This window comes from Prionailurus bengalensis, chromosome D4 (genome assembly GCF_016509475.1).
Source record: "Prionailurus bengalensis isolate Pbe53 chromosome D4, Fcat_Pben_1.1_paternal_pri, whole genome shotgun sequence".
In the NCBI taxonomy this organism is placed as follows: domain Eukaryota; kingdom Metazoa; phylum Chordata; class Mammalia; order Carnivora; family Felidae; genus Prionailurus; species Prionailurus bengalensis.
This window is the reverse complement of record NC_057359.1, coordinates 40,696,502-40,710,075: the sequence shown is the minus strand read 5'-3', so window position 1 is coordinate 40,710,075 and position 13,574 is coordinate 40,696,502. Positions and strand designations below refer to the sequence as shown.

The 13,574-nt window shown below is 37.9% G+C and overlaps 1 protein-coding gene across 1 annotated transcript in view; it reads right to left on the bottom strand.

The window, feature by feature from the left end:
• CCDC171 (coiled-coil domain containing 171) overlaps window positions 1–13,574 on the bottom strand; it is a 315,466-nt gene that overhangs the window by 280,850 nt on the left and 21,042 nt on the right. Inside the window, 3 exon segments of the mRNA XM_043566993.1 lie at window positions 1,855–1,986; window positions 4,023–4,213; window positions 7,072–7,246. Of these exon segments, the coding sequence (XP_043422928.1) occupies window positions 1,855–1,986; window positions 4,023–4,213; window positions 7,072–7,246 (498 nt within the window).

Below are 13,574 nucleotides of genomic sequence, written 5' to 3'. Positions count from 1 at the left end.
AGTCTGGTATAATGACATACAGTTCAGTGACTTAGAAATCGTATCTAAATCACATCATCCAGGGATCCCTGGGTGGCTCGGTCTGTTAAGTATCTGACTTCGGCTCAGGTCATGATCTGGCGTTTCATGAGTTCAAGCCCCGAATCGGGCTCTGTGCTGACAGCTCAGAGCCTGGAGTCTGCTTCGAATTCCATGTCTCCCCCTCTCCCTGCCCCTCCCCTGCTTGTGCTCTCTCTCTGTCTCTCAAAAAATGAATAAATGTTAAAAAAATAAATAAAAATAAATAAATCACATCATCCACACATTTAAATATAAAGGTCTCTGAATCATATTTGATAAGTTTCAGGCTACTGATTGGGGGCACTAGAGATTTCTGAGTGTTTAGAAATGAAGAGGCTATTTTCATTTACTAATGTTTACTTGTTTGTTTTAGGTAGGCTTTAACATTATCAACAGTTCAAATATCATCTACTCTGTGATGGTTTCCCCATTCTCCTAAGCAGTTAATACATTTCTCTTTTATGATCCCATAGAATTTTGTTCAAAACTTTATTATATTACAATATATTTTCTCTCTTTACATATCTCTCTGCTTTAAAATCTTCTAGGACAGAAATCGTATCTCAATTTTGTATCCTCAATACCCATAGCAGAAACTCAGTGTGTACTTAAGGAATGAATGAATGAATGAATGAGTGAGTGAACTACACAAATTACAATCAAACTCTAAGAATACCAAGAGGTCTACAGAGTGATCGTAATGTTTTACCAGATTCTACAGATGGGGTAACTAGTAAGAAAAGCATTGCCCAAAGACCAAAGGTTTGGGTATTTGTTGGTATTTTGAATACTTACATATACAACAAATCCAGTATTTCCACTGTTTACGGCCAGCTTTTACTCTTAAAGAAATAGGGTGGCTTTTATTCTCTGCATGTTTTTGGCTGCCTTTGTCTTGCACAGTTGTCTCTAACACAAAACTACTCCAAAATTTTTAGATGGATATTTTTCATTCTGTGAAGAATGCGTATCTTGGACATGTACAAAGACTATATTTCAATTTGTTGGTTTATATAGAAAAAATGCCTTATACAAAAATAAGTAAAGAAGAAATGATGAAAATTTATTTTAAATTTTAAGTTAGTTGGTTAGTGAATTAACAGTTTGAATTTATCTTATCTTCCCTTCAAAATAATTTATGTGTAATCTCCTGAAATAAAATGCAAAGTACCCCAGAGTGAGAATCTGGTGACTGGTTGTCTTTTCCCACATTAATTACTCAGTCTATGATCTGAGTAAATCATAAATCTCCATCTGCTCATCTACAGTGGGGGTTGGATGTAATCAGTTATTTTCCAACTGGACTATTTGAAGCCTTGGGGATTCTGTGTGTTGGAAGAAAGGAGTAAATAGAACATAATTAAGAATATGATCTTCGTAAAAAGCAAGAAAAAAAAAGAATTTGCTCTTAACAAAAAGAGTTGAAAAATCACTATGCTATACTAATTTATAAGCATCCTTTAATATCTAAAATCCAATTATTCTATTTCTTTATGCTATTAAAGTGAACCATCACATATTTTAAATTGGAAAAATAAAATACCAAATGTATATATGTCCTTCTCAAAATCACATAATTTGTGCAATGAAGTCGCCCTACTCTAATTCTGATAGTATCTACTGGTAACAGTTGCCCATATTATCATGTAACTACAAATGAAACATGGCCTTCCAGAAATCAAAGACTAGGAATCATTTTTGCGTTGAGTAAGCTAGCCAACTATTGCACTCATGCTTTAATATCATAAGCATTAAAAAGACATTTAAGGAACTGAATTATTATTTTTTAAATACCTGTACTATAAATTGTAACTCTCTTCTTTCTGCTTCCCATTGTTCTGCTTGTAATCTAAACTCCTCCAATGTTGTCTCCCTGATATGACACTCCATCTCATTCTTCTCCTGCTGATGTTTTTCCAATGCTTCCTTTATATGAATAAAATCTTGCTTTACTATTAGGTCAGTGAAAGTCATCTTTCTTCCTTCAGCCCCAATTTAAGCATACAAAGGGCTCGCCTGATCTACAGACTGCTAAAACTCATTATAATTTATGTTAAAATTATTAATAGAACTATAGCATGTTTTGATCATCAGAATGTAGATGTGAATAAGAAACTAAGGTTATCCATTTAATTTAAACAACATTAGAGAGAGAGAAAGAGAGAAAGAGAGAGAGGCATATGTTTAACCCAATTTCTCTAAAAAATTTAACTTCAGAGGTTTGAACAAAATGATATGACACAGAGACAAAAACAAAGTAGATTATACGTAATCTATATGTAATCTACACGTAAAGTAGGTAACATGTAAAGATCTAATTACCTATGAACAAACTGGATTATTCCTGGTAATTTGCGTACAAATCTAACAGAGAACCTGTATTTACCAAAGGTGAGAAGGAAGGAGTTTTGTGCAACAAATCAGAATGTTAAAAATTTGAAAAGTCAAAGAAAAAATTTTTAAGGTTTGGACTGCAACTAATTTCTAGTTCTACAGATAATACTTGCAAAAGGCTTTTCTTTTGGGTTTTCCTAGTTGTACTACATTTACAAGATCTAATTTGGCTCAAACTCTTAAAAATATAAAATGCAGGTTCCCCAAGAAGCCCAATTTTCTAATCTATAGGGTTTAAAACTAAGTTCCCATTAACACAAGGAGAAAGAGTCTGTGGCTTATATGAGAAGAAGCCTTCTGTGTCTAAATAAACAGAAGGGATCTGCATAATAAAGATTACCCTTATAACTTTCACTAATGGAAACCATCACAAAGGGACTCAAGTTTTTTCCCCTCTGCTGAAATAGTGTGACTCCTATTCAACCCCAAATACCCGCAAAGTCTGTGCAGATCAGTTCAAAGCCAATAGCATAGAATTAAGCAGAGTTCTCCTATCCAGTAGCTAGGCAAGATCACAGAAAGATCTTATAATTTGAGGTGCAGGCTGATGGACTATTAAGGAAGGCTACTGCCATTATGTTTCTTTCCACGTAGCCGTAGCCGCAAGACGTAAGGTTATACAGGGCCACCCAGGGACTTGGAGCACCAGTAGGCAGTAGGCTCCCCCCATTCAGCTACTAAGGGAGCCCTTGCACATACCAGGCACTGTTCTACGGTCTGGGAACATCACACAAAGACAAGAGACAAACTGTGTCTGACATGGAGAAAATCAGAAGATCTGCTGACAATGCCATGGAACCCTTATACTGAAACTTTCACACTGACTAAATGCTTGTGTAAAATTACTTTTAATGAAGATTTCCAGAATTCTGAAAAGCCATATATGCCAGTGGCAAATATAAAGCATTTCTATCATGTATTTTTTACTTTAAACTGGTGCTTCAAAAAAAAAAAATGGCAAATATAAGCAATCAAAAAGCTATCTTTTAAGGTGTAGGCAAATTCAACTTTAAGTCATACTTTTACTTTAGAGAATAAAAAAAAAAAAAAGAAAAGAAAAAGAAAAAAAGGAAAAAATGGGAAAATAAATAGCTCAGTAAAAGGTCATCAAATATTTTTGATGTCATGTCTAAATAGAAAGGGCTCTACATAGATAATGAAGTTTACATCAGAGACATAAATATTTTTTGTATCTATTAGATATTCAGGCCTAAATCTAGGGCCCACATTTCTAAAATTCTAAATTTTCATGCTACTGGACCTAAAGGGCTATAGGTTCTCATCTTCTTATAATCCCACATAAATTGAGTTCTTTTAGTTTGATCAGAGATCTCAAACTGTTTTTCATAAAACAGGCAGTGTACATATTAACGTATTACTAAAGCATATTACAAAAGAGACCCACAAAAATGCTCCTGAAAGGAAAGAGAGGGAAAGAGACAGGGTGGGTGAGAGGAAACCAGATTTTCTTGATTTCTGGTAGTTATTTTCCTTTCCAAGGATAACTTCAAATAACATGTAACACATCTCAATGAATATAGAAAATTTCCTTTATAAAAATAAAGTACCTGTAGAGTTTTCTCTAGTCTGCTTTTTTCTTTCATAAGTAAATCATGTTCTCGATTGCAATTTTGAATTATATTGTCTCTCTCCTCCAAATCACGTTCAAATCTTCTGCACTCTTCTTTCCATTTCAGCTGAGAAGTCTGGAATGCTTTCTCGATCTCATTTGCCTTTCCCTGAAGTTCTGCATTCTGAGCTGTTAAAAATATAAAAGAATAATAGGTATATTTCCAATAATAGGTATATTTCCAACAGATTAAATCCCTAGGAGTTCAAACACCTAGGCGTTGGAGTTGATTCCATTTACAGCGTGATCTTAGGACAAAAGATTTAACCACTTCACATCAGTAAGCTCTAGGAGAGCTCACTGTTTCAGAACAATCTATTCTCTAATTTCCTAATCTCTTCTTCCCCTCCAGACAATGGTGATTTTGCCATGAAATAGTATGACATGTTCCTTTTTTTTTTTTTGTGAGAGAGAGTGAGGGTGCGAGTGAGAGACAGAGAGAGAGAGAGAGAGAGAGGGAGAGAGAGGGAGAGAGAGAGAGAAGCGGGGCTCACACAAAGCGGTGCTCAAACTCATAAACCATGAGATCATGACCTGAGCCGAAGTCAGATATTTAACCGACTAAGCCAGTCAGGCGCCCCAATATGACATATTCCTAGAATCATGCCCAAGTTTAGGTGTACCTATAGCACCAGCTACATTCTACTGCTTTTTCTCCTATTCAAGAAAATAAGTCAAATGGTGTGGGTTTTTTTTGGGGGGGGGGGGGCACCTGGTTGACTCAGTCAGTGGAGCATGAGACTCTTGATCTCAGGGTTCAAGTCCCACACTGAGTGTAGACATTACTTAAATAAATAAATCTTTTAAGAAAAAATGTGGGCTTGGGGCGCCTGGGTGGCTTAGTCGATTAAGCGTCTGACTCTTGATTTCAACTGAGGTCATGATCTCATGGTTCATGAGTTCAAGCCCCACATCAGGCTCTGCACTGACAGCACGGACCCTGCTTGGGATTCTCTGTCTCCTCTCTATCTGCCCCTCCCCCACTCGTGCTTGCTCTCTTTCTCTCTCAAAAATAAACTTAAAGAAAAAAATTTTTAATTTCATTAACGGCTATTCTTCTATCTTCCTTTGTAAAGTGTCTGTTGAAATCACTTGACATCGGGAAAATAACATCCTATCTTCTCTGGACTTCAATCTCCTCATAATTAAATAAAAGTCATTAACTTACATATCTAGTGCCTTTCAATTCTTATATTCCTAAGTTCCAGGTAGTGGTGTGGTTATTAAATGCCAGAGGTAATCAAAAATACTTCCGACCGATGGCAATAACCTAAGACAGCTGGCCAGTTAGGGACCAGAACCTTTACAATGACTACAGCTTAACATTTGTTCAGTCCCATGTGCTTAATAAAATACTTTCAGTTTTTTGGTTTTGTTTTGTTTTTTTTCATTTCATCCTTAAAACAACCTAAGTTAGGGGCGCCTGGGCTCGGTCGGTTGAGCGTCTGACTTCGGCTCAGGTCATGATCTCACAGTCCGTGAGTTCGAGCCCCGCGTCAGGCTCTGTGCTGACAGCTCAGAGCCTGGAGCCTGTTTCGGATTCTGTGTCTCCCTCTCTCTCTCTCTGCCCCTCCCGTTTATGCTCTGTCTCTCTCTGTCTCAAAAATAAATAAACGTTAAAAAAAAATTTAAAAAAAAAAAAAAAAAACCTAAGTTCAAATATCAGTAAGTAAGTGGTAAAACCAAGACCTAAACCTAAATCTTCTGAATTCATGCTCAATATTCTTTTAATTAAGACCTGCTACGTACAAGAACGTTCATAGCAACATTGGGGCACCTAGCTGGCTCAATCAGTAGAGCATGTGACTCTTGATCTCAGGGTTGTGAGTTCGAGCCCCACTTTGGGTGTAGAGATTACTTAATAAAATCTTTAAAAAAAAAAAAAAAGGAAGGTTCATAGCAACATTATTCTTGATAACCAAAAACCGGACATTACTCAAGTGCCCGTTAGCAGAAATGGATAAATATAATGTGGTATGTCATACAATATAATATTAAGCATCAATACAAAGTTCATACAACAATATGAATAAACTCACACACAATGTTGAAGGAAAGAAGCCAGATATGAAAGAGTACATATTATATGATTCCATTTAATATAAAGTACAAAAAACAGGCACAATTTATCCTTGCTATTAAAAATCAGGGTAGTAAGGGCACCTGGGCGGCTCAGTCGGTTCAGTATCAGACTGTTGATCTCGGCTCAGGTCATGACCTTACAGTTTGTGAGTTCAAGGCCCACATGGGCACTGTACTCATGGACCAAAGCTTGCTTGGGATTCTGTCTCTCCTCTCTGCCCCTCCCCTGCTTGTGCTCTATCTCTCTCTCTCAAAATAAATAAATAAACTTAAAAACAAAAGGGTAGTAGTTATCCATGCAGAAGGACTGCAGGTAATTTCCCATTTCATGATATGGGTGCTTCTTCGGAGTTATACACTTATACTAGGCACATTTCTTTACATATATTATACTTCAAAGATTTTTAAGTGTTCATATGCTATATAACAGTGTTTGAGGATTAAATCCACTGCCTTTTTCTTCTTTAGGCACCATACTCTAACCCTATGGTTCCCAAACCTAATCAACAGAATCACTTGTAGTGCTTCTTGGACATATAGATTCTCTTGAGCTAGAAATTCTCATTCAGACTACATGCGATAGGAGGCCTATGAATTTTTTTTTTAAGCTCTATGTGATTCTGCTGATTGACTATTCATGGAACAACTGCTCTACAAAGTGATTAAAAGAATTCTGAATCCCTTTTTCCATACATATACAACATAAAAAAAAAAAATCAATGCAAAGTAGATGAATGTTCACATTCTGTAGAAGGCTTTATACCCATGCAGCAAAGTCTGTCCATCAAAGGCCAAAAATCCAAAACCCCACCTCTGACCCTAGATGGTAAACACACCCAACAGGGAGCAATGATATACAATAAGGGCAAAACCCTCAGCATGGGGAAAAATAAAACTAGTCTTACCACAGAGCTTTTCTTGGATCCTATGTGCCTCAGCTAACCTTTCTTCAGCAGCCCGTCTTCCGAGACCAGCTTCCTTTCTAGCAACAGCCAGGTCATACTCCAGACTTTGTCGCAATGCCTCTCCTTTTTCAACCTCGGATCGCAGCTTGGCAATCTGGCTCTCATAGCTTGCCAGCTAACAACAGATTTCGAGATCATGAACCAATATTAAAATATGTCACCAAGATGATGAGAGCGTGCACGCAAACATTTAAATGTCTTAGAGGAATTTGTTTCTATAATATTTATAAGACAAGAATTTATCAATTTATACTTTTCTAGAAGACTGGAAAAGAAGCACTAGCCTCACCAAATGACACTCATTAGTTTTCTAATTCTAGAGAATCCGCTAGAGAAAAAAATAAAAAGCAAAAAATTCTTATATGATCTTACAAAAATAAAGAGAAATCACAAGATTTTGGGGGTTTTTTTTTGTTGTTGTTTGGTTTGTTTGTTTTTTAAGTAGGCTCTATGCCCAATTTGGGGGCTTGAACTCACAACCCCGAGATCAAGAGTCGTATGCTCTACCAACCGAGCCAGCCAGGCACCCCTGAATAATTGCAAGTTTTCATCAGAAATAGTCATGACTAAGGAGTGAAAAAAATGCATGAACATAGTTAAGTACTTCAAAATTCATTCTCCCCTCTCTTCTTCCTATTCTTTAAATGAAATCAAGAAGCAAATTACATCAGGGCACCTGGGTGGCTCAGTCGGTTAAGTGCCCAATTCTTGATTTCAGCTCAGGGCATGATCCCACGGTTCGTGAAATCATGCCCCGAGTCGGGATCCGAGCTCACAGCACAGAGTCTGCTTGGGATTCTCTCTCTCTCTTTCTCTCTCTCCATCTCTCTACTCTTCCCCCACTCACACTCTCTCTCAAAATAAATAAACGAATTTTTTTTAGAAGAAAATTGCATCAAAGTATACTTTAATAAATACTGTCTATATTATTTCTCTTGATTATGACATTACTGATGGAGCATAAAGTAATAAAAGTGCCAATTTTTCAGGGATTTTAATGAACTAATATCTAGCTTATCTAATATCTGAGTAGTATGACAGAAGATAGGTCAGAGAGTCAGAACTAAATGATTTATAAAGTACATTCCCACTCTAAAATTCTATAATCCAATCAATAATTCATTAAATAACATTAAACACTTCCTATGTGTCAGGGAGTCTAGGTGGCTCAGTCAGTTGAGCGTCTGACTTCAGCTCAGGCCACAATCTCTCGGTTTGTGAGTTCGAGCCCGCGTCGGGCTCTGTGCTGACAGCTCGGAGACTGAAGCTTGCTTCAGATTCTGTGTCTCCCCCTCTCTGTCCCTCATGCTTTGTCTCTGTCTCTCAATAATAAATAACCATTAAAAATTAAAAAAAAAAAACAAAACACTTCCTATGTGTCAAGTACAGAGAAATATATAAAAACATTATGGAGTCCCTGGTCTCAAATAATGAAATGCTATAGAAAGGCATGTGGAATAGGTTTTCTAAAAGAGGTAAAAATGTTATGATAGTTCAAGGAAAAGCATAATTATTTATTGCTGGCGGTTGAGAAAGAGATGGTGGATGAGAGACAATGCTAGAAAGGCATCGTGTAGGAAAGCATTGAGCTACTATACCAGGCTAGAAAAAGACGGTCCCATTATCAGATAAGAAAAGAGAAAAGAATTTCAGAAGGGCAGCATCAGAAATTACAAGTAGCTGTTATTACGTAGAGTACAGCAAGAGTTACACCTTTTTCCACATATAAAGAATAAAAAATACTAATTTTATCTTTAAGAAATTTTATTTTATTTTTTTAATATATGAAACTTATTGTCAAATTGGTTTCCATACAACACCCAGTGCTCATCCCAACAGGTGCCCTCCTCAATACCCATCACCCACCCTCCCCTCCCTCCCACCCCCCATCAGCCCACAGTTTGTTCTCATTTTTTAAGAGTCTCTTATGCTTTGTCTTTAAGAAATTCTAGAAAAGTAAATGTCTTCAAAACACACTTACAAAACAAGAATTGACAAATATCCTTTAATAGTGAAGAATAAAACCACAGAATCTTAATTACATATTCAAGATAACTCACTTTGTTTCAGAATCACTGCATCCCGCCCTGCCCACTGTCTCTCCCACTAATGCCCAAGGAGAATAAAGTTGTTAATATTTGGGCATTTCCAGTCGTGCCAGTCATTCGGCAGTTTGCCCTCAGATTCCCTCCCTGTTCTTCTACAGCTCTGCTCTGTATTGTATGAACTACATTTCCCAGGCTCCCTTGACAACTGGCCTCTCACGTTTGGCCAATAGGAAGCACCTGTGATACACTTATAAGGGCAGAAGTAGTGAAGCCAGGGTGGTTCTAGATCTAGCTCAGGCTCTACCTCCAGCAGCGTCTCTGTCTCCCCTGTTGCTTCAAATCCTTCTGGATAGTCCCTCTTATCAATCAGGGAAGACCTCTCTGCAGGCAGAAATGGGATACTTTTGCAGTGACCCATGGCATACAGTGGGATCACAATTTGTTAAATTATCACGTGCAGTTTAGAATAAAATGTCATTTGAGGACAAGCCTTGAAGAAATGAGGTAGCAACTGCACCTAACCATTAAGGCAGCATTGTTTATTTCAAGACCTGTAGAGCAGGAAGGCTAAATGTGACTATGTTAGAAAACTTAGATAAAAACAAAATGATAATCTCAGAGCTTTAGAAGCTCAGCTCAAACAGTCAGAAAGTCAGAGTTTCTATGTTGACTTTAAAAGAATCTCTTATATCTTGTCACCCCCTGGCAGACAAGGTTCAGGACCACACACAAAATCTAATTATGGGGAATGCAGAATTACACTACAGGTTGAATGAAGAGTTTCACCAAGTTTCTAATGTTAAGATAGTATGTATCAGTTGGGCATTAAGTAGGAAGGTAGGAGATGGGATGAGGACTTCTGGAATTAGACAAACCTGAAAATTATAAACTTCCAAATCCCCCTACACATCCCTTACCAGCAAAAACAGCTTCTTCTCCCTGGGATAATTAGCCTTGCTTATTATTATTAAGCCTCTTGCTTAAAGACTTACTAATGAGTGCGCCTCAAACAGTTGCCTTGCAAGAGGATTTGCGAAGACCCACATCCACCACTCTTTGTCACCATAGATTGACCCAGATGTTAGTGTGCCAAAGAAGGAGAAATACGCAGCCTGCTCCAGGAAAAATAGCTTATGTAGCAAAACAAATGCAAAATCTTGCTAATCTTGTATTAGTAGGAATGTGCAGAACATACATAGGATTGATTTGGACTTAATAAGCTAGTTCCAACAGTTTACTAGGATGGGTGACTGTTAAGCTGAACTTAACACCAGCCTACAATCACTTAATAAAGTCAAAATGCCAGTACTTTCCTGACATAATATGGAGATTTAAGGAGATGGGTGTGATTTCATCGTGAGCAAACCAAAACCTCCCCTTTCCCCGACTACATCCTCTTCAAGAGTGCAAAGGATATTCTTTTCCTAATTAAATGCTATAAAATACACTGGAGTGGAAAACGTAAGCACCCTTAGAAAACTCTGGTAGCTAATCTCTATGTGCCAGAGATTACAGGAGATGGTGGAGATAATGGTGGAATATATCACAACTGAAATGAACTCCCCAGTTTCGATGGAAATAATGGACTTCCAGAGTGGCAAAGTCCAAGTGGTAGCAATTAACCAGCGCAGTACTCAGTAGGTACCAGGATTACAGTAGTAATCATAGCAGTCTGACCCCCAGTACTTGTGGTGGTATCTGATTATGGCGTACACAGGAATTAAAGACATGGGCAGCCTTCTCAAGCAGCGCTGTCCAATAGAAACATAAGGCAAGTCTCGTACGTAACTTTAAATTTTCTAGTACCGGTATTTTAAAAAGTAAAAATAAATACATGAAATTAATTTTAATCTTTTATTTAACCCAATGTATCCAAGGTTACCATTATTTCCACATGTAATCCTATGAAAAATGATTACTGACCTGCTTTGCATTTTTTGTACCAAGTTTCTGAAATCTAGTGTTTTACATTTACAGCACATCTTAATTCAGACTAGTCACATTTCAAGTGCTCAAAAGACATGTATATATATATTAGTGGCTTTTTTCTTTGCCCCTCCCCTCTGGCATCATACAAAAAAATGTTGGTAGTAATAACTTCTCAATTAAATTCATGAGGCACCCAACATAAAGACCCAGTAGTGACAATATGCACCATTTGTGAGATGGACGCAATGACCAATAAGCCCATTTTGGTGAGTGTGGGAGCACCTTTGTATAGAGGGTATTTGAGTTGCAGCCTGGAAGATACTACCATATGGGAGTTACATACGAGTATAAGGGTGATAACGCTGAAGCATAAGATGTGGACTGCCAACCATTTGCCCGTTTGATCTCAGATCCATTCCCCAACCCCCTTCAGCCGCTCTACTCTATTATATGATTCCCATGCTCCACCGCCAAATATCTCTACTTCCAGCAGCATGTCTGGCAGTAGCTGCACTCCTTTGAGGTCCATGTCCCCATCCCTCCCCTCCAGCACCCCAACACTGAACAGCCCTTACCATGGCTCTACTTGCCACCAGACAGCCCCAACTTCAGGACTCTGATCACATCACCTCCTCCCACTGGCCCTCTGGCCTGTGGTGGGGGCTTCCTGCTCTTACTAATCTGAATGGCCTCATCACTCCCTATTTGGATTCCTAGGTCTTCCATCATGTGTACAACCAATTCCCTCTATTAACGTCCCTCTTTTTTCCTACTGGACCATATTTGATTTCTTCAGCTACCCACACAGCTAAGAGAAACATAGCCTCTGCCCATGAGATTGTTTTCTCGCTTAAGCTTCAATACATGCAACAGCCACAAAATGGTGTCTCCCTCCTTTTTAAAACATGTCTGCGTTCTTTCACACCTTTACGCTCAACCGACTATGTCATCCCCCGTATCTACATTTATGCCCCCTAGCGCATGCCTCAGCCTCTATAAGAAAGGTTTTTCACAATTTGTATGCCATGGCCCTCTGTGCAATCTGGCAGAGCCTTCTCAGAATAATGTAATTAAATGCATAAAATAAAACACACAACAAGAAGAATCAAAGTATAAAATCAAATATATAAGACAAAAGCAACCTTGTGATGCCATCATGTACTTCTTTAATAGCACACTGAACAACAAGCTCTACTGACAGGTCTAACAAGCACTGTCATTTCAAAGTAGTGGCAAGTATAAACAATATTTTGAAATACTTCTATAACTGAATTGTAGATCTGTGACTTCTGGTGAGGATAAAGTCAAAAGTACTGCTAATACCACCATGGCTTGTTGAAGGAGGGCTAACTGGGCTATGCCTTTCATAACAGAAAGAAATGCTTAACGTGAGTTAGAGGGTAATAAACATCAAATATAATTTTTTATTTTTAGGGGTGCCTGGGTGGTTCAGTCAATTTTAAGCATCCGACTTCAGCTCAGGTCACGATCTCACGGTTGGTGGGTTCGAGCCCCGCATCAGGCTCTATGCTAACAGCTCAGAGCCTGGAGCCTGCTTCAGAGGCTGTGTCTCCCTCTCTCTCTGCCCCCCCCCCTCACTCATGCTCTGTCTCTCTCTGTCTCAAAATGAATTATGTAAAAACAAATAAATGTAAAAAAATTTTTAATTTTATTTTTAATAAAACCATCCAAGTACATGGATTCCTTGATTTTGCTGTTTCTAAGGACCTCAGTTTAAGAACCCCTACTCTTAAGAGGACTGGCTGGATCAGTCAAACAGTATCTTCAGGTCCTGAGGCCTAAAAAGTCTACTGTTTTGTCGGTCCTAAGTTCCCAGGACCTTTTAGCTAAAGAAAGTTATATTGCTCTTTTTATCCTCTCCCATTCTCATTTCTCTAGATTTTCCTGCTCTGTCATCACCGACTCGGCCAAGGAGACATCTGAATAGCTTCATGCTTGCATATCCTATTTCACACATCTGTATTACTGTGCTCAAATGATTCTAACAACCACTGCAACACCGAAAATCTTGTGGCATTGTCCCATCCAATCATCCACATCAACACAACTTAGTCTCATCTGGAAGCAGTGAGTCTTACAAGCAATCCCTCTCTCCATACCCTCTGCCTACTAGTAAATCTCAACAGTGATCTGCTCTTTCCATACCTATCAAAGAAAACTGAGGCTCAGAAAAATTAGATAACTCGTCCAAGAACCCACAACAATAAAATTCCTAGAGATTTTAAAGATATGTATGTTAGTTTATTTTTACTGAGATATAATTGACATATAACATTGTATTAGTTTCTGCTGCACAACATGATTTCATATTTTGTATATATTGCACAATGATCACCACAATAAGTCTAGTTAACATCTGTCACTGTACATAATTACAAATTTTTTCTTGTTATAAGAACTTTAAGATTCACTGTCTTTGCAATTTTTAAATACACAATATAGTAT